This window comes from Rhinolophus sinicus, chromosome 10 (genome assembly GCF_057876585.1).
Source record: "Rhinolophus sinicus isolate RSI-liver-muscle chromosome 10, RSI-T2T, whole genome shotgun sequence".
NCBI classification, from domain to species: Eukaryota; Metazoa; Chordata; class Mammalia; order Chiroptera; family Rhinolophidae; genus Rhinolophus; species Rhinolophus sinicus.
Genome location: NC_142510.1, coordinates 1,477,161 through 1,504,240, shown reverse-complemented (window position 1 = coordinate 1,504,240; position 27,080 = coordinate 1,477,161). Strand labels below are relative to the sequence as shown.

Here is a 27,080-nt window from a genome sequence, read left to right as displayed (position 1 = left end):
GCACCCCCCACCCCCCGTGTTCAGGCAGCCTTTGCAGGTGTGAATCCAGCTAACGCACCAATTCCCTCCTATGCCATCCATGCTGCATAGGGAAGGCGGCCACAGAAACACGTGGAGGGACTTCTCAAACTAGAAATGTTCATTTGTCAGTTAATTTTTGAAAATTCAGAACACATTTTCCCATGTGGTAAGGGGACCCTCATAAGTGGTGACTGGATTTTCAGGCCAGTCTACAACAGCCTATTCATAGCATCAGAGGGACCAAAAAAGGCACCATCACACATGGTTGTTTCGGTGGGAAAACGTGCTACAGATCCCTCCCGGCTTTTAAATTACATGGTCTGATAACAGCGCTGAGCTGGCCGCTACTGCCTCTGCTCATGGCTCAACGGGGGACACTCAAGCGGTCATCCCTGCCTCACGGACAGACACCTCCTACCTGTTCAGATGCCCACACAGGCAGGATGCCAAGTCTACTAATGCAGTGGCTAAGGAGCTGTTTGCTCCCACGCGAGAGCACGAAACCCCAACAGGAAATGGGCCCAAGACCATTTACCACCCTCCCTCAGGGTGTGTGCTCACGTCAGCAATCAGACGGCAGTGCGGTCGGGAGCCAGGTCTGGTAACGGACATAATACTCCCCTGCACAAATTCACAGCTAGAAGGAAATGTGTGCCCTCAGGTCCTAAAGCCAGAAACCTTACCAAGCAGTCATATTGTACCAACACATTCTCATCCATAAATTCCAAGAAACAACAAACACTGCTACCTAATTGTGAGAAATTAGGCACCAGGGAGGGTCCGTTATTCATTACTTCCTAGGTGGCTGCTCTCACTCAGTGAGACCGAGTGACACAGAGCGGTCCCAGGAGACGGGTACTTACCATTTCAGAATAGGCCTTGTGACAGACGGAAGCTTGGCAGGAATCGCCAATGTGCATCTTTTTCAGAAGCTGACCGGTTTTTAAATTCCTTAGACACCAAAAATAAATAAGCTGATAAAACTCTTCTGGCAAACTGGGATTCACTAATATTCTTATTTATCACGGCATCCGTTAGGAGGGAATCAACGGAAAAACTAAGGGACACAGTACCTTCATTTTGTTTAGTCACAAATTGAGCTAAAGCTAGAACTCTCGCTTAACTTAGCCAACGGTCTGATTTGATAGTTGAGCTTTAGATTGACTGTTGTGCCACTAGGGAGGAATCTCTCCAAATTCCAAGAGAAAAGCTTTCCATTGTCTTCTTGTACTTGGTACTGACATTAGGCACGTGGTATAGCTCTATCCTTATGATTTTGTCACAGTTCTCGTTACGCCTACGTTCTCCATGGAAGACAGGGGTCAGGAAACCCAACTTGGTTAGGTGAGAGATGACACCTACAATAGACGTACAGTTATGTCTCTGACATCTGTTTACACTAGCACTAGATCAAGATGATGGAGCGAGAAGGGAAGACCGAGCTGGGGTAAAAAACAGAAGGGAGGAGAGAACAGGGTGAATACAAAAAAGAAGAAAACAGAAAGTCTGTCGGGAACACTCCTTAGCTTTCTTGAGGACGTGTGACATTGGCAGTGCTCCATCATGGGAGACTACCGATGGCCCACGTCCAGCTGGCTCCTGTCAGTCACACACAGAACGCCAGCTTATTTTCATGGTCCTGACAACTCATGGACCCAGCGCTGCAATTCTGCACCACTCACTGCTTCCGTATCTGCGATCTTCCCACTGTCCGTACAGCATATTATGCATATTCCTGGCTCTATGTCTTGATCCAAACTATCCGTTCCAGTGCTCCCCCATCACTGACCAACCCCATCCCCATGCTGACAACCTTCCAGCCATGCCTGAGGCCTCGGGTCCGACCCCCGCCAGCTGCATGAACTCCCTTCGGACTCCCTGACTCCCTCCTGCTGCACCAGTGCCCAGAAATCGCCTCACCTCCATCTCCACGTACTGCTGTCCGTGTGCCTCCTTCTTTATTTAATACAGACCCTAAGAGGGTGTAATGTATTCATTCAATACTTCCGAACTTACTAAGGACCAGGTACTGTGTATGAGAACTGAAGACAGACTGAATTCTCATGCACCTGTGCCAGGTTTTCCCAACAAGAGGGGACCAGAACGGGTGTGTCCCTTACAGAGGTCGCTGTGTGTTCTGTATTTAGTCATTGCTCCTCCCCCAACCCCAAACCTCTGTCACTTTGACCTTGTGTGACGTGTACAGGAACGGCATATTTTGAATTGTGAAGCACCCTTATTTACCTACGACATTTTAGGGGCCTTGGGACCAGGCTTCGTCTCTGATTCCCATCTTCATCTCTCAGAGAACGGTATATAAGTAAAGACCCAAATATCTATTAAATGATTGAACCAGGGGAACTCAGTTAATATAGCGACCAAGATTAAATATTGAGACCTTCAGCAATAGTTTCAAAGTGAGTATAATACGAGTCGCTGTAGACATCTAACACATTAGGAGTTCAACAGGAAAGACGAATAGCTGCTATACGTAAACACAAAGTTATGTAGAGCCCCAAAGGTCACAGGCAGCTATGGAGACAGTACAGCCATACAACCTTGAGTAGCTACCGGCAGCAACGAGCTACGGCAGGCTGAGACCAGATGCGAGATGTGGTACCTATCGTCAAGGACTCTCATAATACAAAGTAGCGGATGCTGTGTGAAAAATAAGGGCAACATGAATTCAGAGAGGGAAATGCCGGTGAGGGCAGAGGTGACACGACAGAACTCAGGGCTACAGGTGGGCAGAAGATCGGCCTTAAACTTGGCGGCTACACGTACACTTAGAAGCTAAGTGTAAAGGTCCTCTCCCAACCTCAAATTCTGCTGGGACCCATCATATAGGAAATGCCAAAGGACTACGACGAGCCCAAGGGCAGAACTGAGGGATGAGAAGAAAATGGGCAGCTAAGGAGCGCGGAAGAGGCGAAGAGGAATTCTTGTAATAAAGCACAGGAAGCTGAAGACCAGCAAGCGGGGGCCCCTCGGAGGTTTTATTTCTGGGGCGGAGGGGGAGGGCTGGGTGGAAGGCTTGACAAAACAACAGCACAGAAGAGGACCTGGAGGCTGAGCATGGACTGACGGCAAGGAGGCCGACTCCTAGGTTACATTACCCGTCTAGGAGCCGAATAGTGCAGGTCCAGATCATAGAAACAGCAGGAGGAATAGAAAAGACAACTGGCGTGAGGAACCTCACCCTTAAATAAGACCTATGTGCAGAAACCGAGGCGCATACCAAAGCAATCTGCTGCTCTAGACAGCAGGACGCCTGAAACCCCGGTCTCCCTCCCAGCAGACTAGATGCGGACAAACGCCAGAGGCTCCTTGGTGGGGAGGGGCAGTTTCTCTCGGGGACCATGCTTTCCTAGTCCAGTCGTAGGGCTGGAAGGTGCAGAAGAAGCAAGGGAGCAGTGACACTGATTATCTTAACTTTCTCTTTACCAAGACCCATTCTGCCCCCAGGACACAGTTAATGGAGAAGGCGTCTGAGAAAACAAATCAATCTATTCTCCTAACACAGATTAACCCCGCGAGTCCCATGGCCAGGTATGCTTCTCCCTGCGGTCGGGAAAGAGAGGTGGCTGGCCACGCCCTGACTTCGGTTTCCCTGGCACAAATCTGTTCACCTGGATCCTCTCATGAAACATTTTTTACAGATCTAGTAATTTTGGATCGTATTCTACACAGCGTGCATGACACTTCACGTGAACTCTGCACTCTGTTAACTTCCTTTGAAGAACAATGATCTTTTTCCTAGTTAAACAGTTAACATGGCTAAACTCAAATCCCAATTGCTGGAAGCCAGTTCAGTTCCTTCTGCCTTTACTTGGGCTGCTTCGAGCCCACCCTGCATACGTGTCGTTTAAAGAGCAGCAGCTATTTACGCAGAGATGCCAGCCAGACTTTTTCCTGGCTTTCTACTTCTGGGGGGTTTTTCTCACTCACTGTCTAGCTGCCGTGGCCACCCACTGTCCTTCGGTCCTTTAAGTCAGTAGGACAGGTTTTCTATCAAGCTTTCGGCCACCCAGTGTGCAGACTGGGGCCTGCCCTCTGACTAGAAGCCGTAAGAACAGGAAACTCACCCGGGGACATTTCCTTTCTCTTAGTGTTGAACCTCCCGTATCTTTCCTCTTTTTCTCACTCTCCAGTGCCTTCAGAGGGTTGTTCTTTATATTTTGTCCAGAGTTTATAGTTATTGGAGGCAGGAGAGGCAGTCTGATAGAAGCCACTCGGCCATGAACCAGAAGCAGGAACAGTCACACATTTTTTTAAAAAAAACAATGAAGTTTCATTGATTTTTAAAAACAGTCTGCACAGACCAACCTTTTTCACGATGTCTGAATGAGTACGATGTCCTTGTGAAGACAGAACAGGGCATCGGACCACATACCCACAAAAGCACAGTCACATTTAGAGTCTCATCTCTAACCCCAACAACCCTGTGACATTCGAGGTGCAACCTTGTGTCACCGATGAGGAAACCGGGAGGGAAAACGTACCAGATAACAATGCTGTTCATAACCGTGGTACCAAGCAGCGCTTCCTGCATCCCCTGCACCTCGGCGAAAGTCAGTAACGTCTCTTGAGGCGGCGTCAACAACTGTTTCTCTTTGCTTCTATGTGAAAACCAGTCATGAGAATCAGTATTTTGTACCAAAGCAGTTTCTAAGCAGCCCTTCCTCCTAGCACTGAACCCTACACAATAAACACTAACCTAATACCGGAAAAGAATTTCAACCAGAAGACATGTACATTCTAAACTTTCTACGGTGAACATGTATTACTGTTGTATTATCTGCCTGGATATGTTGCGAGCGCCTCAAACTCATCATATCCAAAGTGAAACTCCCCGGCTCTCATTAAGCCTCGTGCTTCTTTCTGTATTCCTGTCTCCACGAATTGTACCGCCACCTACCCAGGTGACCAGCCAGAACCCTGGACACGATCGTGATCTACGTCTTCTACCTACTCAGTCACCGAGTCCTAATGATTTCATGCTCTCATCTCCCTCAGATCTGCCTGCTTCTCCCCATCTCCTCCAACACTTTCCTGATTTAAGGAACCTCTTTGTCTCTTCTCTGGATTACTGCAACAAGACATAAATAAATAAGACAAACAAGAGCCACGCCCTCTGATTAGGAAAGATGTAAATAATGACCACAAAGTGTGACAAGTATATGGCAGACGTATCAGATGCTACAAGCCCCGTTTCCAACACGCTGCATGTGAGGTAATCACGGGGTGTCTAATAAATAGGCATGCAGGTGTAGAGGTCAAGAAAGAGCTCAGCTAGAACTGTGTGTTCACAAGTACTCAGCATCTGGATGGTGATGGAAGCCCTGAGAACCAAGTGTGTGGAACAAAAAAAGGGGCTGGGACCTTGAGGTACACTTAAGGGACACACGGAGATTTCAAAGAAGACGGAAGGAAGAACCCACTGAGCCGCCCCTGCTGATTTCCTGCCTGCCATGTCCTGCGTCCCCCCCTGTAAGCTGCAGAACCTGCGTTACCACACCGACAACAGCACAGAAAAACAAGACGCCGGGATCCAACGTTCTCTGAAACCCTGGGATAAAATCATGCCTTGTCTGGTAGTTACAATCATCCAGTGCTTTTCTTACCTTCCGTCTTCTGCAAACGTCATGATTTCTACTTGTTGATCACACAGGGTCCCGCTGCTACTGACTAGCCTCCGCTTTGTCAGGCCAAGCACAGCTTGGATGTTTCCAGAACTCAGGAGCACCTGCTTTTCACTCCCACTGTCAGGGGAACAAAGTAATGCCCTAAAACCAATAGAAGGAACAATGCATAGAGGTCAGGCAAGCTTTTGATATTAAAGGACTAAGTTCACATTCCAAATGGAAACTTCAATCCAGAATGTCATTCTATTCAGAGTTTTATGTTTATTTGGTTAACACATCTCTCTTCAGACCTAAACTCAGATTCCTTGAAGACTCAAGCCCGGGTTATAACTTGCACTCAAAACAAGCGGACAGAGACAAAGACAACAGGGAAGAAGAAACCCCCCCTTGAGAATTACATACCTGATTTCTCGGATTTCCAAATTCCCCAAAGCCACACACACCAGGTTACACACATCAGGCATGGGAACTATTTGTAACACGGGAACCTGAATAAAACAAAGCAGCCAACACATTATATTTGCTTGACTCATGTTGAATTCATCTAAATTTTCCAAAATGCGTTGCATTCCTTTCTATTCTCCTTGTACCAGGACGGCTTCCAACATCTGGACACATGTGAGAAGGCTCAGCAAACCCGCCTTCTGATGAGCTATAAGTCCAGATAAGCCACACGCGCACAGCGTTTACGGTAGCACTTATTTAGTGCAACCTACACCTCTAACAACAGGGGAATAAGTAAATTCTGACATGTCAATGAAAGGAACATCATGCAGCCATTTAAGGTAAGTGTATTCATTGACTAAATATTTAGAGCTGCCCTATACAAAGCACAGTTGGAGCTGTGGACACACTGGAGAACACGAATGAAATCGGCCGAGAGTAGATTCTCACACACACACAAAGAAAGGTAACTGGGGGTGACGGACGTGTTAATTAACTTCGTTGGGGGTTCTTCACATTGGATACATGTATCAAAGGATCACATGTATACTTCAAATATATTACAATTGTATTTGTCAATTACACCTCAGGAAAGCTGGAAAAATAAATAAAGCTCTGAATAAATAAGCATGAAGAATGTGTAGAAACAATTTTAAGCACACTAGGATGGCGACCGTGTAAGATATGTCTGCAGGGCAAGGACTGGAAGAAAACACACGTAGAAAAGAAGCAGAAGTGAGAGGTAAGGTGCACGGGTTATTCACAAGAAGTTGGAATGCCCAGGAAACCCCAAACTGCTCCAACAGGTCTCATGTAACAAACTATCTCTGGATAAATGTGTGACAAGCAAATAAAGCCCAACGTGAAGAGCAGAGTCTAGATGGAAGGTACACGGGTGCTCATTGCACAATTTTTTGGTGTATTTGAAATTTTTCATAACAAAACGTTGGGGAGAACTTCATCTCTCTGTCTTACATGGTCACAGATCCTGTTTTTGTTTTTTGGGGTTTTTTTTGGTAAGCTGCCCACCTACATTATCATGCAAATGGCTGCAAAGGTCTCTTTCAGCTCTACGGTTGGGACTCACCTCAGTGAAGTGCCAGGAATACATTTCTTCCCACTGCCAAGTGTCCAGCGGTCTCCAGAGAGAAACTGCATATTCACAAGCAGTTACAATGCATGGCTCCTGGAGCCCAGCGATTTCCCACCACAGCGCACTCACGTCCACCGAGCAGGACCCTGAAGGGTTCTGACACACAATGGCAACAATGGTTCTGTGAGATGGGGATTTGGGGTCTGCTTTATGGAAAGAATACATATGCAAAGTGATGGGTTACAGGATTAGAGGAAATACCAAGTCAATGTAATGAAGTTTATGTGGGTCGCTTAGGTAACTAAACAATTGCCCCAACACGCTTGTACTGTCATAGAATTAAAAAATATAGCTCAGACTGGAACAAATTCGGATGTGACCAGAAAAAGACAGCCCACAAAACTTACCCATTAGGAAATTAAACACCCTGATGAACTAAACAAACAGCAAGGAGGGTGGAAGGCATCCAAACACAGCAAGAGAACCCCAAATAGAGAATCATAAGGGCATTCATCAGAGATAAAAATAAAGTGAGCAAGCAGCTCAAGAAAGTTAGTAAGAGAACAATGAGAGAAACACAGCAAAAAGCAGAAGGAAGGAGCTATTAAGGTTAAAACAGAAATAAATGCAACAGGAAACAAGAAAACCTCAATTAACAGTCACTACAAACAAAAACTAGTTTTCTGGAAGACCAAGAGAATGGACAAATCTCTTAAGTCTGATGCAGGAAAGGAACACTTTTAGAAGTGGGGGGTTGTAGGGAAAGAGGCTGAACTGCACATACAGACAAAAGAAATATGAGTAATAAATAACTTTTCACCTACAAATTTGAAGATACAAATGAAATGGTTGATTCCTTAAGAAACTAAGTTATTCAGATTGATTCAAGAGGAGCTCTGAAATGACCTAGGTAGGTATTACTGTGTATCTTATAGAAAAGGAGTCTGGGGCTCAGAGACTGACTCATCTGCCCAGGGTCACACAGCCAGTAATTGGCAGAAACAGCTGAAGTGGAGCTAAGGCTCGCTCTTCTACACCAGTTGTTCTCAGCTGGGGGCAATTTTGCAGCCCTCCCCTGGGGGACACTTGACAATGACTGCAGACAGTTTTGGTTGTCACACCTGGGGTGGGGGTGCTCCTGGCTCCAGTGGAAACAGGCCAAGGGGGCTGCTAAACGCCCCACAGTGGGCAGGCCAGCCCCCCCAACAAAGAAGCCTCAGCCCCGCAAGTCAACAGTGCTGAGCCTGAGGAACCCACGGCCCGGTTAGGACACGAGGCCAATCTATGTATTTCCAGGACCTACTAACAGAAGGCCGTAATCTGTATTTCTCAGAACCACATACGTCACACGGCGTATGAAAGGGTGAACCCCCCACTAGATCACTACCCATTTTCTTATAAATCCCCAGGGATTCTTCTAGAAACACTACACCGTTTGGGGAGGAGAGCCTGACGGACTCCTCTCTCTCTCCCTCTGTCAAATTGCCTGATTTTAATTTTGATACCAAGTTCAGTTCCTTTGGTTAAAGGTGTTTTTGGCAATAGGTTGATATCAACTTCTTCAGGAGACGACCTCAAAATATAAATACAGGTAAACATGGTGAAAAACAAAGACTTTCCTGAGTTTACTTAACAGTATTAAATGACGAATGACAAGCTATCTGATCAAATTCTTCTCAGTTTTCCTGTCAATCCAGTACATTTTTCACGTGTAAGATGCAGGACACGTTAAAAGGTAACAGTCTTCTGACCTGTAACTTTGAAACCAACTGCAGGTCGCCTGGGTTAAAGCTGTCACAAGTGGGACCGTCTGCTACTTCAGTCTGTGGAAACGAAAGGGACAGCGTTAACCCTCACTCTATGCTGCCATCAGGATGAGAACTTCATACAGCACATTATTCCACTGATGACAAAGTGACGAGGATCCCCCTGCTTTCAAAAATATGCTTTTTAGTTGGTCTTAACTTCCCCAGAATGCATGTCATGTTCACAGTCGCTTCAAGGGAACGGGTTAAAACAGTCTTAAACGGGTTAAGGACCCCTTTGTGTAGGGACATCAGGCTGCTGTGTTCCCCAAGGCACGTCATTCCTTCAGAGACAACGTCACAAAGGAGGGGGCCGTACCTGTTTGGTGGGACGTCGCCACGGTTCCAGGCACGTGTCTGCACAGAGCTGATTTTCTTCGAAAGTGAACGACTCGGTGGGCAGAGGTGTGGCTTGGGGACCAGAATCGCAGTCCCAGGAAGGCTGTCCCTCATGGCTCGACACAGGCAGGCTGCCGTCTAACCTTGGTGGGTGGGTGCGACTGGCGCAGGGGTTACGATCACCAGCAAGGCTGACGGGGGCCTGCAGGGGAGAGAGCGGGGATGGAGAGCACGTGTGTGCCACAAGCTCCGCAGACACTGCGGCCCAGGGAGCCTGGGAGCCCGGAGCTGGAGTCGTGCCGACGAGGGGGAGAGCGGGTGAGCACGTGTCGGCTGTGGGTGTGTCCTTATCGTCAGGCGCCAGAGTAGCCGAAGGGGTGAAAAGGAACGTGGGAGAAGAAAGGCCCTTCCTGGGACGCTGGCGCTCCGGCTCGGGCACTTGACGACAAGCTTGTCCTGGTCGGAGCGTCAGCTGCTCTCCCAAGTCCTCCACGTGGCGGGCAGTTGGCCGAGGGGTCAGCTCCCGCACAGCGACACAGTTCCCGTCCTCCCGATGCCTCCGTCTGGACCTTCTGGACCCAGAAGGCGCACTCGGCTTTCCGGAGCAGGACTTCAGCTTTTCCAGCTTAAGGGGTCCAAAGTCTTCCTCAGGTAGCTGGAAGTCTGTGATTCGGGGGAAAGACGACAGCGGCTTCCAACTCAGCTTTTCATTCTCAGGAGCTGGAGCACTGCCCACGTCCTCATCCAAAGCTACACGAGCATCTTCACTGGAAGAAAGAGGGTCCTCTTTTTGGCAGTGACTGTCCTTCCCTAAAACAGAGAGCGACAATAACAAATATCCAACAAGAGGCATGAACCCAGCAGAGTGAGACCCTATGCCCACCTGGACCTGTTCATTCTGTTCCCCATCCAGGGCTCTGAAACCAGGGCGCACCGTTCAAACACCAGCCAGATTGGTGGTTAAATTAACTAGCAGGTCCCCTTTTGGTACCAAAAGCAGTACGGTGCTGCGGCATCGGCTGGGGGAAGACAGATGGGGTCCAGTCACAGCTTGGCCACTGGCCACCGATCTGCGGTGTGACCTGGGGCACGTCAATTCCCTTCACTTCCCCTTGTCCCTCCTAGGGAAACCGGACTAAAAAAAAATCTCTAAGTCCTTTCGGCTCTAAAACTATGATTCCAGCAGGCTACCAGAAGACAGTCTACAAAATGCTGGCTCTCCTCACTGAACGAAACGTAGACCCCCTTTCAAGCAAAGAGTTATTTACTATTCTTAAAGCGACTGGAATCCTACACCATTTAAACCGCAGCTGCATACATCACATTAACAAATGGATAAACAAACTGTGGAACATACATATGACAGAATAGTACTCAGCCATAAAAAAGAATGAAGTCCTGACACACGCTGCAACGTAGATGTATCTTGAAAACAAGCTGAAAGCAGCCCGACACAACAGGCCACACAGTGTATAATTCCATTGCTAGGAAAGGTCCAGAACACATCCATCCACAGAGACAGACGACAGACTGCCAGGGGCCAGGAGGAGAGGAAATGGAGCCAATGCTTAGCGGGTATGGGGTTTCCATTTGGGGTGATGAACAGAAAATCGTTTTAAAGCTGCAGGTTACTCAAATGGCAGATTATTTCAAAGTATACAAAAGAATGTTTCTAGTTTATTAGTAGACTGCCCTACTGATTCCTTCGTATTCTTGTTGACTTAAAAGATTTGATAAAAGTCGTAATAATTCTCAATTTTAAATTAATTAGTTATAGCTCATAGACCAGAGCCTGCGTCCCAGGGTAGAGAACAGCTGGCTGCTTATTTTTGTAAAGGATGCTTTATTTATGAAATAACACTGTGCACTCGGCCTGAGCTCAGACGAGCACAAAGGCAGTATGTGCGGCCTGGTCTTTTATGGAAAGTTTGCGGTTCTTTAGTGTAGAACCAGAGTGAGTTTTCTAGGTTTTATGCTCAGTTTACCAAATAGGACAATTCCTGAGTGAACGGAGAAAAAAGTGTATATTCTAACATCCTCCAAAATCTTGTGTCCCACAGACCTCAGAGAGACTATATTGGGTGTTTTATCCGAAAAAGCTGCTCAGACCTACTGCGTTTTATTACACAATCATTCCTGAGAGGGTCTGTCAGTGACCTCTTCCTCTGACACCCATTTGATTTGATTTCCAAAACACGTCCTGTATTAGTGATAAAGCTTCTACCCACGGAGAAAGGCTGTGTTTGCCTGAAAATACTAATTTTAGTCAAACATCCAATATATTTGCCTCCTCGGTGTCAAGCGTTTCAGCCCCATTCGTGAACTCTGGTGCCACACGACGAGGCTGGCGTCGCTGTAATTAACGAAAAGCACGTTAACGTCCTTGGGCCCCGTACCGGGGAGGATAAAAACGGTCTCCGACCCGCAAGGTGCTGTGATGACTCAATTAGCATCTGCACATTTACAAAGCGCCTGCACACAGTAGGTGCTGGCTGCCATCACGGCCACCATCAACCACACTCCGATTTCCCTTTACCTCTTCTTACCGTGAATCATTATCGGCTTTTCACTCTGAGCTCTGGGCTGGGCCACGTCTTCCTCCGCGCTGGGGACACCTGATGTGCCGGAAGTGGGCTCACGGGGACGCAACGGAGCAGCGAGCCCTGCTTTGCTCTTTCCTCGGTGTCGCCTACCAGGCGGCCGTGGAACCGCCTTCTTAGGGAAAAAGTCGTCGTTAGGGGGCTGGGCGGGAGGGCTGACTGCAGAGGACGAGAGAAGCTTCTGAAACGGCCTTCTGGAACTGGGGCGGCCTGTGCCTGTGCCAGGTACCTGCATTTCACCCGGGTTCGCTTCTTCACTGGGAAGGTTTAAATTGTCAGCAGCCTCCTTATTCTTACGTTTAAACCCTTTCTTTCGGGCACCCAAGTGACTCGGAATTACAGCCTCCAGGGCTACTTCCCTCTGGCGATTTGACATGCGTCGTGTTGTTCTAACATAATATTCCGCAGGAAAAAGAAGCCCTTCCAGCTTTGGGCAAGAATGTGTTTGATTTTCTGCAGAAACAGGCAACACGACTGCTAGTCCAAGATGCCTGGATGAGCTCCCAACCTCATTTTCCTGAAGACTTTCCTTTCTACCGTCAAGAGTGCTACTGGGAGATTCTGAACCCTTCTCTGTGTGGTTTGGTTCTTTTAAGTTTTGGTTTTCCTTTGCCGCTAAGTTGTCATCACCGAGTTCATTTACAGAACAGGCATGGTCTGCCTCCAAGCCAGGACCTCTGGGCAGCTGACCACTTACTCCTGTAGCTTTATTTACCTCCGGGCTACCTGGCAAGACAGTCGTTCTTTTGCCTCCTGCCTCTGAGTTTACAGGTGGGGTAGGGCTAATGTTCTTTAAACCGTGAGCGATAGGTTCCCAGTTCCTTCTAGAAGGCTGGTGTTGAAGGTGCTGGCTGCTGCTGCTATCTGACGTGGGCGGAGGAAGTGGCGTTGCCCTGCGGAAATGCCTTCCTTTCACGAGCGGATCCACACGGTTCTGTGGTCTGGCAGCTGGTGGAGTTAATACCCTCCCTCCCTCCGTTTCTGGTACTGGTGAGTCTGGACTACCAGACTTAGGACTTGAAAGGGAGGATCTTACTTCAGTTACAGGCATCCTAGGATTTCCTCTATTGATGTCTTCTTGTTCCTTTAGTCTTTTTCCTGAGAGCATGAGCGAATCAGTGTCAAAGAAAGATGCTCTCTCTTGTGAAATAAATGTTGTCTTCTGCTGCTGCTCTCTTCTCCCTGGCAGCTTACTTGGCCTTTTCTCCCCATCAGAGCCATTGAGCCGGGAGGCAAAATGGTCGTGGGTATCATCTGTTCTTTGTGTGTCTAACCCTCCCACTGGGCCGCGTCCAGGGGTAAAGGACTCAGGCTCAGCGTCTCCAGCTTCTCCATCGAGATGGATGTTGCTGTGTAATGTGTCACAAGAAAATACTGCAGTTTTAGGTTCTGAGAGGAAAAAATTATATAATTAATATTTCCCTTCAAAAATGAAACAAAAGTACTCCATATTTATTTTAAAATAGTATATATACATACTACCATTTACTTAAGAAAAAATCCATGCTATTCCATTCATGCAGGTTAAAATTCAAGTTTTTAATAATCTGATAAACTATAATCACTTTAAGTAAACGTAAACAGAATTGTGCTCAAAAAAAAAAAAGTGATTTTTAAACTAAAAGGTTAATCTATTCCTCATTGCAATGATCTTTTCCCTTAGTTTCCCCCAGCTATACTGAGGGACAACTGACAAAAATTGTACGTATTTAAGGGGTACAATGTGAGGTTTTGATATATGAATATGTGGTGAAATGGCAGCACAATCAAGCTAATTAACATAGCCTTCATTTCACACAGTTGCGATTTGTGTGTGTGGTGAGAACACTTAAGATCAGTCCTCTTAGCAAATTTCAAGTATACAATATACGTAGACTGTTAACTACTATCATTATGCTGTACATTAGATCTCCAGAATTTATTCATTCTGTGTAAATGAAAGTCTGTACCCTTTGACCACCATCCCATTTCCTCCATATCTCACCTAATGTTTATTTCATGTCTTTTTTTTTTTTTTTTGGCTCAAGTAATTTTGATACCTCTTTCCTTTTTCAATAGCCTCCAATTTTATGATTATAAATTACCTAAGTATTAACATGAGAAATGACCATTGTTTTTTAGAGTATTTCCAGCCAGACATTTCCTCTGGGCTTATGTATAAATTTAAAAGTATCTTTCCAGTCAACTATAATTTTATATATATATACATATATATATGTATAGTCACACGATGTGGAGAACAGAATAAGGAATAGACTCAGTGGAACTATAACAGCTGTATGCGATGTCAGAGGGGTAGTAGATTGGGGGCGGGGGGTTATCACTTTGTGAGGGGTGTGAATGTGTAACTATTACATTGTGTTGTACACCTGAAACTAATCATTAAAAAATATATATACTATATATAGATATAGATATAGAGATATCTCTTTCCAATAATTAAGTAATAAATATAATTTCTGAACGTAATTTCTAGGGGAAAAGAGCAACTAAATAAACAATCCAACTGAAAGCACAGTTTTTTGCTCATAGGATGGAAGACAATATTTACAGACCATGTATCTGATAAGGGTCTAATACGTACAATATATGAAGAACACTTACAACCCCAGAATAAAAAGACAAATAATCTAATTAAATTATTGGCAAAGGACTTGAACAGACATTTCTCCAAAGAAGGTACACAATCGGCCTCCAAGCACATGAAAAGACGTTCAACCTCATTAATCACTAGGAAATACAGATCAAAACCACAATGAGATACCACTTCACACCTACCCGGATGGTTATCATTTTTAACATGGCAAATTACAGGTGTTGGCAGGGATGTGGAGAAATTGGAACCCTTGTGCACTGTGGTGGGAATGCAAAATGGTGCGGCTGCTGTAGGAAAATTTGGCCATTCCTCAAAAAGTTAAACCTAGAATTACCACATGACCCAGCAATTCCACTCCTAGCTATATACCTAAAAGAAATAAAAATGTATGTCTACACAAACGTTTGTACATGAATGTTCACTGCAGCTTAATAGCCCGAATTCATAATAGCCAAAAAGTCCAAACAACGCAAACGTCCATCAACTGATGACTGAACATAAAATTATGGAACAGCTATACAGTGGAGTATTACTCAGCTGCAAAAGGGAATGAATAATGAGCATGTCTGGATGTATGTATGGGTGGACGGCCACTGAGAACATTATGCTAAGTGAAAAAAGCCACTCACAAAAGGGTGCATGTTGTACGGTTCAACTTCTCTGCAATGTCCCGAGCACGTTAATCCACAGAGACAAAAAGTAGATTAATAGTTGCCAAGAGTTGGGCATCGAGTGGGTAAGGGGTTTCTTTCTGGCGTGGTGAAAATGTCCTGGAATTAGATAGTGAGGATGGGTCCACAATCTCATGAATATACAAAGAACCATCAAATTGTATACTTTAAAGCGTCTATTGCATCCTTATCTTCTGACTGTGAGGAAAAGAACCCCAGCCAAATACACCTGGGAAATGAATAATAAAGCAAACCTAAGTGAATGGGCCAGCTTTACCTGAATGGCTGAGCCGTGCTGCAACGTCCCGCTGGACCAAGCAATCTTGTTCTTTCACTGTTTTCTGAACAGCATTCTTAACCTTCTCAGCTCTTTGGGCACGCTAGAGAAAGCAAAAGCAGCTCAAGAACAAATTTAAGGGGAGAAAGTTCTTTTAAAGCTTCATTATGAAAAACTGTTTTTGTACAGTTATACTACCTCAATTTGAGAGAAGAAGGTTGACTTACCTGAAGGCGGGCCAGTGTCTTGCTGTATTCCCTTTTCAAGAATGCCAATTTTTCCTTCAACTGGAAGAAGAAAAACACCAGACAATACTGAGCAGGTGGGAAGGAGTCAGAAAGAAGGGGTGCAGGGCCTGTCAGTCATGAGTGTGCCGTGCTCAGCGGGTCGCTCAGTAAGCAGCAGTGGGGGGAGCAGCACTGGCCCATGTTACTCTCAGTTCACAAGGCACCAAGCCCTCTCCTGTAATCTCGGAACCTCTGCATAGACTGTTCTCATCACCTGGGGCATTTCTTCCCCAAGTCACTTCGCTAATTCCTCCTGATTCAAGCCCCAGCTTAGAGCTTTATTTCCCTGGAGTCGACTTCTAGGTCAGGCTCCAAATCCAGGTTAGACAGCCCACCTCTCCTCTGTGCTTCCTTTATCACAGCACTTAGGATACTATGTTGTCTCCTGTTTACTCCCTACCCCATCTCACTGTGAGATCCCTGAGGGTAGATAGAGCTGTCAAGTTATGGGTCCAGATATCTTTGGCACAATAGCTGATACCCCTATGTATCAGCTATTGTTCCCAGGTGCTAGATATACAGTTACATAGTGAATGATAGATAATAAACATAAAAATAAACAGATAAGATGACTTCGCATGGTGCTCGATACCTAGACAGGGAGATGTGAGAGCGCCTGGCTTATGGGAACAACTACTTTCGGTAGGATGGGCAGGGAGGCATTTCTGAGGACTACGATTTGAACCAAGAGCTGGAGGAGGAAAGCGCTGGCTACAGATCAGGGGAAAGCAGTGTGTCCAAGGTCCCGCAGTTCATGCACAGCTGGATGGAAACCCATGCAGTCCAGCTCCAGGCTCTGTGCTCTTAAACCCACGCCAGACTGCTGCTCACAGCTTCCTCTTTAGCACCAAGCTTATCAGTATCTGGGAATTATCTTGACTTGTACACGTCCTTCCTCACCCCCGCAAGAAGGCAGGCCGGGCAAAGAAGACTGACGGGTTCATGTGAATGAAGAGCGTAGCGTAACGCCCGCAACAGCCCACGCAAGCCAGGGGCAGGCGGACGTCATCAGCCCGAACAGCGCGGCAGGGACACGCCGGTGCCCGCTGCAAACGCCAAGCTGGCAACAAGCTAAGCCTCTCAGCAGCCGCGGAGGGACGTCTAAACGTCTAAAGAGACGACGGCACTGCCGCGCTTCCCAAGACCACACGGGGCTTAAAAAAACGAGGTCGATAGACACGTGCTAGCACGGACGTCAAACCTGCAGAAGGGAACAGGCGGTTGGCACTTTGTGTTTTTTATGCGTCAGTGCTGTCGTGGAAAAACGTGTCCTTGAAGTGCCACCGCGCCGGGACAGCACGCCTCTACACTTTCACTCCCGGGGACTCGCAGCCCAAGGAGCGTGGGTCAGAGGACAGTGGCCTACAGTCCTGAGAGGGGGTCAGAGTTCGGAGTCCGCCGTTTCCGCGCCCCCCGCACCTTTTCCTTCTCCTCACAGCTGAGGGGCTTCCCGGGTGGCTCTTCCATCGGGCCGGCGGCCGAACGAAAAGAGTAGCAGCCGTCGCGGATCCCAGGGCTGCGGACACGACGGCCCCGGCTGGCCCTGGGCCCGGGAGGAGCCGGGGAAGGAATGGGGCGCAAGGGGAACCCTTCAGCGCGCGAACAAGCGGCCCAGGAGGGACCCGCGAGCCATGTATCCGGCCAATGAAAGCCAGCGTTCGGTCTGCGCACGCGCAGTCGGGGATTGCCGAGCAACGGAGCGGGGCCGGCGAGCGGAGAGCCGAGCTATGGATGAGACCAAAGGCCGCCTGGGAGCGGAAGTGCAGGAGGCGCCGGAAGTAGTCGGCGTCCGAGACCGACGGACGGGCTGACAGACTTTGACAGGAGCCAAAGCTGCGGCAACGACTTGGTGGCCATGGAGTTAGGCGAGCTGCTCTACAACAAGTCCGAGTACATCGAGACGGTGCGTGTGTCCAGGCATCGGCCGGCGTCCCTTTGCGGCCGATGCCCCCATCTTGTCCCTGCCCCACCCTGTCGGGTCCCCGTGGCGTGTATGGTCCGGCTTTGTCGTTTATTCCTTGCGTGGCCAGTTTAGGCTTTTTAAAAATTTATTCCTGATTTCCTCGTAGAGATAAAATGCCTTCCAGAAGGTAGGACAAGCCTCATCCATCCTAACATTAATTACAGTTTGGGGCTTCTAAAAACTATTTTTTAAAAAAACTAAGCCTGTCGTCACTTTTTACTCTGTGCTAAAGAATGTTACGTTCTTTATAGTCAACACAAGATGCGTGTAAGTCGCTCGATCAACGTTGCTACTATTATTTTGCTTCTCGTTGAGTTGTCACAAGTCTATGACATTAGCGAAGTCATCCTGGGTTCAGGACTGCAAAACCGAGGTGCAGAATTGGGACTTGAATCCACGTCTCTGATGCCACTCGGGCTACAGACACACCTGTCACATCCAAATTCTGGGTCTGTCCGTTGAATCTCTGCTTTCCGGGTCCATCCTGGCCTTTTTGATATCTGGACTCATTCCACTGAAGACTACATTTTAAATCCTTTTCTCTCCAATATGAGATTTCTTAGTGGAAACCGATAGCCCAGAATCCACTCAGTTTGCTTACCCTTGTCTCCTCCTGTTTCCTCTCAGGCCTCTGGGAACAAAGTTAGTCGCCAGTCCGTGTTGTGTGGAAGTCAGAACATTGTTCTCAATGGCAAGGTAAGGCACGAAGCCAGCTCCAGGATGCATGCCTTTCTTTCCCACAGATGATCGCATTAGCAGGGCAGGTAAAATGTTGCCACGTCTTTCATTTATTGCTGTACATGTAAAAATTACCTTTCTTTTGTCTTTCTGTCTCCAAATTGGATTTATGGAATACAAAAGATATTCCATAAAAAAAGAGGCAGCAGAAAGCCTCTTTCCTTTTATGCCAGGAACAAAATACAGCGGCACCCAGAACTGAAATCATTATAGACCATTGTAGTGTGTCCTAAACTACTGGACACAAAATGTAAATAGGCAAATTGAAAACAACGACTTGACTGGGAGCTGATGGATCCTAGAGAAACACAGTGTTCCCCAATAATCCCCAATAAATTTTTTTTTTAAAAAAACCAACATAAATAGGCAACAATTTATTTTAGTGCAGAAACGAAAATAGTACTAATGGAATTATCTGTTTAACAATTAATGATTCTGTATTTACTGAAACTTTTAAATTGATGTGAGAATTTGGAAAGATACTAAAATAGACAAATTTGCAAAATGGAATACGAAAGGCTCAGAATTTTGTAGTGTGACTAATTGAAATAGCAGAGAGGTGAGTATAAACCTGGGAATAATAATATTACAACATTTCAGAACCAGTGAGACTATCAAGATATATTTGAGATTGACAAACACTGAGGTCCATGTCTTGCCTGCCATCTGGAATACTCAATTTTCCTTGAACTGTGACATCTCTAACATCCAGAGGGAAAATAGTGTCACTATAATCAACAGATCACACATTTTCAGTAGAGACATAGTTACTAACCCCATTACCCATCACATCATGAGATTTAATGGAAAAGACCTATAGTTCAGTAATTAGATTTGCTTAGTAATTACAGACACGCTGCTTCTGCACAGAATTAGGAAATTCAATGAACTCCATCTCACTCAATAGCAAATGCATGGAGGTTTTTTGGAAATCCCTCAACTAATTCCAAAACATTTTCTGTGATTTTGTAGGGGAGACTTTATTTTTATTCTGGTGATATATATGTGACAAAATTTGCCATTTTAAGTGTACACTTCATTGGCGTTAATTATATTAGCAATGTTGTGCAGCCATCACCGTTATTTCCAAATCTCTTTCATCACCCAAGCAGAAACTCTGTACCCATTAAGGAGTAATTCTCATTCCCGTCTCCCCTCATCCCCTGGTAACCCCAGGCTACTTTCTGTTTCTATGAATCGATGTATCCTAGATACTTCGTTTAAGTGGAATGATGTAATATCTGTCCTTTTTTGATCTGGCCTATTTCACTTAGCATAATGTTTTCAAGATTCATCCATGTTATCGCACACATCAGAATTTTACTCCTTTTCATGGCTGCATAATATTCTGTTGGCGGTCTACACCATGTTTTGTATATCCATTCATCTGTTGAGAGATCCGTGGGTTGTTTCCACCGTTTGGCTGTCGTGGGTAATGCCCCAGACGTTTAGTATTTACAGCTGCCTGTTGGGCTTCCCACAGATGCTTCAAACTCAGCACCTCAAAATGAGTTTATCATCTAATCCCCAGACTTGCTCACCCCATCCTGGGCTCTCGTTCTGCTACCCCCAACAGCTAAACAGCGACCAAGTCACGGGGATTCTCTTCCTTCTTCCTCTTTTTTAACATTTTATAATGGAACATTTAAAATATCCTTGTTGAGATACAATTTACACACAATAAAATGTGCCCATTTTAATAATGTAGTGACCAGTTTTGACTGATGTGACCTCTGCAACCACTGCCACAATCAAGGCACCAAATGTTTCCATCACCCTGGTTTTCCTGTGCTTTCTGCAGTCACTCTTCCTCTTCCCCCCCATGGCCCAGGTATCCAGAGACGTAAAGCGAATGTAGACTTGTTCTGCTTTTTCTAGAATTTCACGTAATTGGAATCGTGTAATACTTCATGTCAGGCTTCTTTCATTCCCTGTGACGTTACTGAGATTTATTCATGTTCTTACATATTTTAGTGGATTAGTAGTTCATTCCTTTTTATAGATGAGCAGATTTACTGTGGAACTTTTAAAATGGGTACAAAAGTAGAGAACATAAAATGAATCCCCAGGTACTCATTTACCAGCTTCTACAATTAGCCATATTCTGCCATTCTTGTTTCTTCTCTGCGCTGACCCCCCAAACTCAGACCTATTTTGACCAGGGTGAGGTGGGGCAGTGGAGTATTTTAAAGCAAATTACAAGCATCGTATTATTTCATCCATAAATACTTCAAATATGTATCACTAATATTTGAAGACTTAAAGAATAGAGTGCACTTATATTTTTTTTCATAAAACCAGTAATTCCCTAATATCATCTAATCCGCAGTCCATGTTCAATCTTTCTGGCATCTCAAGATGTTTTTTACAGTCGGTTTGTTCCAATCAGGATCCACGCTAGGTGTGAACCTTACAAGTTATCCCTTTTGACAGAACGTGTGACTCAGTAGATGACAGCGAAACTGTCCCTCAGTGTCTTGTTACCTATTCTTTTCTTGTTGTTATGTTTTTGGCTATGTTGGTAACTTTTAAATGTGCTTTGTTTTATAGACCATTGTGATGAATGACTGTATTATCCGAGGGGACCTGGCAAATGTGAGAGTTGGACGTCATTGTGTTGTGAAAAGTCGGAGTGTCATAAGGCCACCGTTCAAGAAATTCAGCAAAGGGTGTGTAATTTAAATCTCTTGTCTCAGCCCGGGGCAGACCGTTGCCACGGGTGGTGTTATCCACGTGTGCAGCTGTGGTGTCAGCGCGGGGCTGTGCTTTGTGCACGACACGGAATAAGAGTTCACCGTGACGGACACAACTCCAGTGGTGGTTGTCTCAGGCTCGTTGCTGGTTGGTGCCCAGAAACAGAATCCACTTACACTGGCAAAAACAAAGTGGGTTCTGATTAAACAGACACAGGCAGATTTGATGGCGTTTAAAGGCAGATAAAGGGGCCGGGCTTCACGAGGGGCTCAATCTGGACCCGGACAGCCAGCCAGAATCAAGACAGCTCTGCTCTCTCTCTCTCTCCAACATTATGCTGTTCATCTGTCCCCCTCTCAGCACTTCTGCTTCCCTCTCCTCTCTCTCAGATTGGCCAACCTTGCTGCCTCAGCCCCTTATTTATATCACTTCTTGGAGGCTTCCAGCAGATAACAACGAGAGATCTTAGGTCTTATTTCAGATTCTTGGGAGAGGGACTCTGATTGGCTAAGCATGAGTTAAGTGCCCAGCCCTCGTCCAAAGAGCTGTGACCCAGAGGGCAGAGTCAAGTCAGGCCGCTGGTCTCTCAGCGGGAATAAGGATTGTCCCAGAAAGGACATGGACCGGGCAGGAAAACTGGCCACTGTGCCTGCTCCGCGTCCTCCTCTTTGCGTCTCTCGCCCTGGGCTGATGTGCTCCCCGGGGGCCTCCCTGTGGCCCTTAAAGTAACTCAGTAAGGACTTCCTGAGTGCTTTCCTCATGCCAGTCACGGGTTATAAGCTGGGCATATCAAGATAGATAAAATAGTTCTGGTCTAGTACATCTGATTTGCAGCTAATAGGCCCGTTCGTCTTCAACAGCACAGACTTTCTGTGGCGTGAGGACTCCCCTTACTGGGAATAGCTTTGTTTGGACAAGATGATGACGTGGAGATTGCAGCCTGTAGCTCTGTAAGCCTTGCCCTGACCCGGCCTTTTTCTCTCTTTCCATAGCGTGGCATTCTTCCCGTTACATATCGGGGACCATGTCTTCATTGAGGAAGATTGTGTGGTCAACGCAGCTCAGATCGGCTCTTACGTTCACGTGGGCAAGAACTGTGTGATAGTGAGTATGGTGAACAGGCTGAGGGCCCCCTTCCCTCTGGCTCCTGCCCCTCACGCCCTGGGCTTCTGCTGCCGAGACCAGCCAAGCTAGAAGTGTGGTCGTTTCTGGCCTACCAGAATTATTATTACTGGATTTGGAGCGTTTTCTAATTAGGGCTTATGTTCAGGGGATGTCATCCTGAAAACTCATGCTAGGGCTTATTCTCCGGTTATTTTCAGGGAAACATGGTACCTCTAATCCCAACAGCATCCCTGCACGTTTGGTTTTAAGTCCTGTTTCACAGGTGAGGAAACTGAGGCTCAGAGATGCTAAATAACTCACATCAGGAGACAGAGGTAGCTTAATGCTAGTGGCATGGAGCTCTTGACCCCTCCTCGGAAGGTTCCCCAGGAAAGAATAAAGAAGTCGTCTCAGCTTTTAACCTCCTTGGCTGTTGCCAATCCAACATGTCCATAAAGTTTCTGCATGTTTTATTTTGCTGCTCATGAACTGCTGAGTTTACCCAGGATGCTCTGGAACCCAGTTGAGCATCGTACTTCTAGCCGGCAGAGGGGGTGCTTCCAGCTGTGTGGCCACTGGTGGCACACAGAAGATTGGTGCCCACTGTCCCTCCTTCCCAGGCTCACTGTGGACAGAGCCCTACGTGTGGATGCGTCATGCCCTGCACAGCCCATGCTGTTTTCCCTTCCTCAGGGGTTATTAGGTCCGAGTTATTAGGAGCTTGCGTGTCATCTTGGAGTTAATTTGGGAGTCACCAGGGGAGCCGGCCAGCTGCCGGATTTTTGAAATGGCCAAGAGCAGGTTATCCATGGGAGAGAACTTGGCAGAGGAGTGAAGAGCTGCAGTCATAACTTGCTTCCAAGCTGAAGATGTTACCAGTTATCACCACTGCTGTTACCCGCTCAGCTGGGGACACCCCGGGAGCCCCTTGAGAAATCCAGACCTTTGAGGGAGAAGCTTTTTAGAACACACATTTGGCGATCGACCTGGACATCCCTGGAAATGCATCTGATTTGGGTATTTAGTAATGGGGGGAGTTTGAACACAAATTGAAGTCTTTCCTTTTCTTTGGTAAAATCTGAGACCTGGACAGGTTAGCACTGCGCTGGTGTTTGTCAGGAGTTCACATTGTCGGCCCGGTGGACTGGGTCAGATCATCTGGCCCCTCACACTGAACTACAGGCCCTGGGGGGTGAACACAGGTCAGTCGAGACGGAAACTGCAGCAAGCAGCCTTGGCACAGCTCTAAACTGTGACACAAACCCGCCTGCCCTTAACCCGTGGAGGAGCTGAGTCTCCCAGACCTTCCTTCTTGCCCTCAGAATGCGGGGGTGACAGCCGAATTGAAAAGAGACGGTAGTGGATGAAGCCTAGCGTAAGATTCAGCCTGAAGCTTCAGAGCGAGCAGATGCCACCACGGGCACAGGCAAGGACCCTAAGTGCATGGACAGGTGGCTCTAGGAGTTCAGTTGCTGTCGTGAGAATCAGTCTCCTTCCCTTTGTTTGCCTCTGGCTGGCTCAGGCAGGGCTCCCTCCTGGAAACGAGGAGTCCGCTCCCGGCTTCCATCCTGTGCTCTAGAAGCCCCACTGGAAAGAGCCTCTCCTCCCAGTAGTCCCAGCAGAAGCCTGGACGTGGGGACTCATCAGACTGATTGGGCCCAGATGCCCGTTGGGGTGGGGGGTGAAGCCCGTGGGCCAAGATGGGACTGGCGTGGTTCCCGGGAAAACACAGGTTCTGTTACCAGAGGGGAACAGATGTTGGACAAGCAAAACAACAGATGTCACTAAATAAAACACAGAAAGACAAATAGCCTTGGCAGACCAAATGTCACATGGTCTGTGATGCCGATGATGACCTGAACTCCCCTACCAAACATCCCCACCGCAAGTGTGTATGCATACATGCACGCACGCACATACACACGCACACACTGATACACGCATGCATACATGCACACGCACACACACACACACACACCCCTACCTCCTGCTGGTCAGGTACCATCTGAGTAGGGAGTTGTGGCCACGCCTCTTGTCGCTGTCCCTGGCTCTTATGTGATCTCACGAGTGGAGAAAATACAGAATAGCCTTCCACACAGTGCACTAGGCGATTTGTACTCCCATCTCCTGACCTGCTTCCTAGTGACGAGATTTTAATTTCAGGGGCGCCGGTGCGTGTTGAAAGACTGCTGCAAAATTCTTGACAACACAGTATTACCCCCGGAGACTGTGGTCCCCCCGTTCACCGTCTTCTCTGGCTGCCCAGGTAACTTGGCTCATGGTTATTGAAACTCAAGTTTATTTTCCTTCATGAAAGTCACGCATGCAATGTCTGCCTCTGACTACATGTTGATCTAACCGACTTAAAAATTGTCCTGTTACAAAGTACCTAGAAACGCTGTCTAAAATATAACGAGTGTCTTTTGAAATGCGTAATTGGACAAGGAAATGACTAGGGTCAGAGCAGAGAGGAAACTACACGGAGGCTAGAGGCGGCTTCCGTTGATGCCGTCTTCAGAATCCATGGCTTAGGGATTGACACGTGTGCGATGACAGCTGAAGCCTGCGTCACACGTGAAGTCTCCTCTCTCAATTAGGACAGACCTGCCCCCAGCGCAGCAAAAGCACAGACAGACGTCTCTCTTGGCCTGGGCTCTGGGTGGAAAAACAAAGTCTATACCAAGAATTCTCACTAGGGCCTCACCTTCACATTGGCCGGGCCTTGAGCTTACACCTCCTGCCCTGCCCAGGGAAGCCCAAGTCGAAAGCTAACACAAAACACGGTCTGAGACCAGTGATGGATCCAGGCCACGCGAGAGAAGTAAATACATCACCTCTCCGCCCTGCTGACAGAATGCCCCTCGCGAGCTCTTGTACACATATGGTGCAACTGGGCGAGATTATCTGTGGAGTAAATCCTTAGAATTTGGGTCGGCAGGGCACAGGGTATAAATTTAAATAGACACTCCTCCATTGCTCTTCAGAACAGTTGTAGGAATTGACGCTCCCACCTGCGGTGCCGGAGAGTGTCTTTCCGGGAATTCTTCAGCACAATTGCCCCATCTCCTGTCTTGCAGCACATTTCTGGTCTGCTCCCATCCACGTTTCTGTGTCTGGCAGGTGCGGGCATCTTCGATAGCAGGGTGGTTTCTCACCTCGAGGGTGCTCCCTGCCCTGTAGGTGTCACCCCAGATCCCAGGGGTGGACAGATCAGTGTCTGGAACAATCTCTGGCTTACGAGTAGTCTTCAGGTCATGCGATCATGTGCTGACCTCTTGAACCTGGCATAGATTTCTCCATTCGGGGAGCAATATTATTTGTCTCCCCACAACACACAGAAATTCACATCATCTAGGATACAGGGTCGGTGGAAATAGTCTGTTAACACCACAGATGGGAAACCTAGCACGTCAGCACTGGTGACTGAAGGCAAGGGCCTCTGGGTTTACACAGAAAGCAGAGCCGCAGGCCTCCCGGCTCCTCGTGCTGACCGGCTCCTTCTTCCCCAGGACTCTTCTCAGGGGAGCTCCCAGAATGCACCCAGGAGCTGATGATTGACGTGACCAAGAGCTACTACCAGAAGTTCTTGCCCTTGACACAGGTCTGATGTCTGCCTCGCGTGGGGCATTCGCTTGGGCTCTCAGATGAGCTGGGGACAGTGCGCCAGTCGGCATCTGTGAAGAGCTTTTGTGTCTTTGACACCTTGCACCCCTCCTTTTCGGTTCTTGGGTTTTTTAAATTCTTTAGAATTTCTCAGTCCTCTGCGGCTCGAAGCTCTTAAGACTTTAATAATAGAATGTCTGGAGGAGTTGTCTCCAAATGCTGTGCTTGAAGTGTATCTAGTAAGAGTCGCTCATGCCATTATCTGTGGGACAGGCTCATCTGCCCCCTGCACTCCCACCCTGGGCGCTGGGTGGGCGCTGGGTCCTGCCCGGAACACGCTGAGAGTGCTCTGTCCCAGCACGGAGGGTGTGTGTGGGGGGGGACGGGGGTGCTGCTCGGCGTCGTAGGCTCCCCAGCCCCCGGGGCCAGTTCCTGCTGCGGCGCCACAACTGCTCATCATCTTGAAAACAACAGTGTGTGGCCTTTCAGAGCTGAGTGCTGCTGGCTACGGAAACCTGAAGGATGGGGTGCTTAGCGTGTCTTCCCTGATGGCCTTAACTGTCTTCTAACTGAGCTGACTTTCTAGCGTTCTGTTCCAGGGCCTTTAGCTTTCACTAATAGGGTGGCCGGCAGCACCCAGATTTTAGTTTTGCAAAGTCCGGGTTCAAAGTCCCGTGTGGGTGGACCGCTCCTGGCCTCGGCAGCAGTTTGGGGGCAGCAGTTCACGGCTTCGGCAAAGACGCAGCATTGGTGAACCCTGTCCCCTGGCCTAGAGCCAGTCACCTCTCGCTGCATCTGCCGGAACCTGCAGGTCAGACCAAAATACCGATTTGGGCCCAGTCACGTGCACATGTGGGGGCCTCTTACAGTCGCTCTGTGGGCACCAAGCCCCAAGGAAGTGAGGCCACGAGTGCCGTTGGCATCACCTTCTGCTGATGGCACAACCCTGCTGGCTCTGCTCTGACCTCTCGGTGTAGACAGAGGACATGGACGTGAAGGCCCGAGGAGGACGGCCTGGCTCTGCTCCCCCTCTCCTGCCACGAGGGGGACAGCTTAGCCTGGAAGCCCGGATCTTGGCTCAGTATCCCGTTGCGGGGTTTGCAGAATTGACTAACGGAATGATCTCCACTCGTTCGATGTAAAACTGTTTCCTTGTTTGTCATTTTTTTATGTTTGTACATTAAAAGATTGACACATGAA

The 27,080-nt window shown here is 47.5% G+C and overlaps 2 protein-coding genes across 7 annotated transcripts in view; one reads left to right on the top strand and one right to left on the bottom strand.

The window, feature by feature from the left end:
- Positions 1-17,443, bottom strand: part of PALB2 (partner and localizer of BRCA2) — a 19,448-nt gene extending 2,005 nt beyond the window's left edge. The window contains exons 1-12 of one of the 6 annotated variants that reach the window (XM_088801154.1): positions 16,679-17,182; positions 15,719-15,778; positions 15,492-15,594; positions 15,173-15,313; positions 11,894-13,296; positions 9,328-10,157; positions 8,955-9,026; positions 7,198-7,359; positions 6,069-6,154; positions 5,646-5,807; positions 4,524-4,640; positions 885-972 (exon numbers count right to left, since the gene is read on the bottom strand). In XM_088801154.1, coding sequence (XP_088657280.1) covers positions 885-972; positions 4,524-4,640; positions 5,646-5,807; positions 6,069-6,154; positions 7,198-7,359; positions 8,955-9,026; positions 9,328-10,157; positions 11,894-13,055 — 2,679 coding nt within the window. In that variant the 5' untranslated portion in view covers positions 13,056-13,296; positions 15,173-15,313; positions 15,492-15,594; positions 15,719-15,778; positions 16,679-17,182. The other 5 variants (XM_088801155.1, XM_019750189.3, XM_088801153.1 and 2 more) reach the window with 5 other exon arrangements.
- On the top strand, positions 17,427-27,080 carry DCTN5 (dynactin subunit 5). Its single transcript, XM_019750190.3, has 6 exons — positions 17,427-17,681; positions 18,369-18,437; positions 21,030-21,148; positions 22,166-22,277; positions 24,441-24,543; positions 25,787-27,080. Exons 1-6 carry the CDS (start codon positions 17,634-17,636, stop codon positions 25,882-25,884), a joined length of 549 nt encoding a protein of 182 aa, XP_019605749.1. The 5' UTR covers positions 17,427-17,633; the 3' UTR covers positions 25,885-27,080.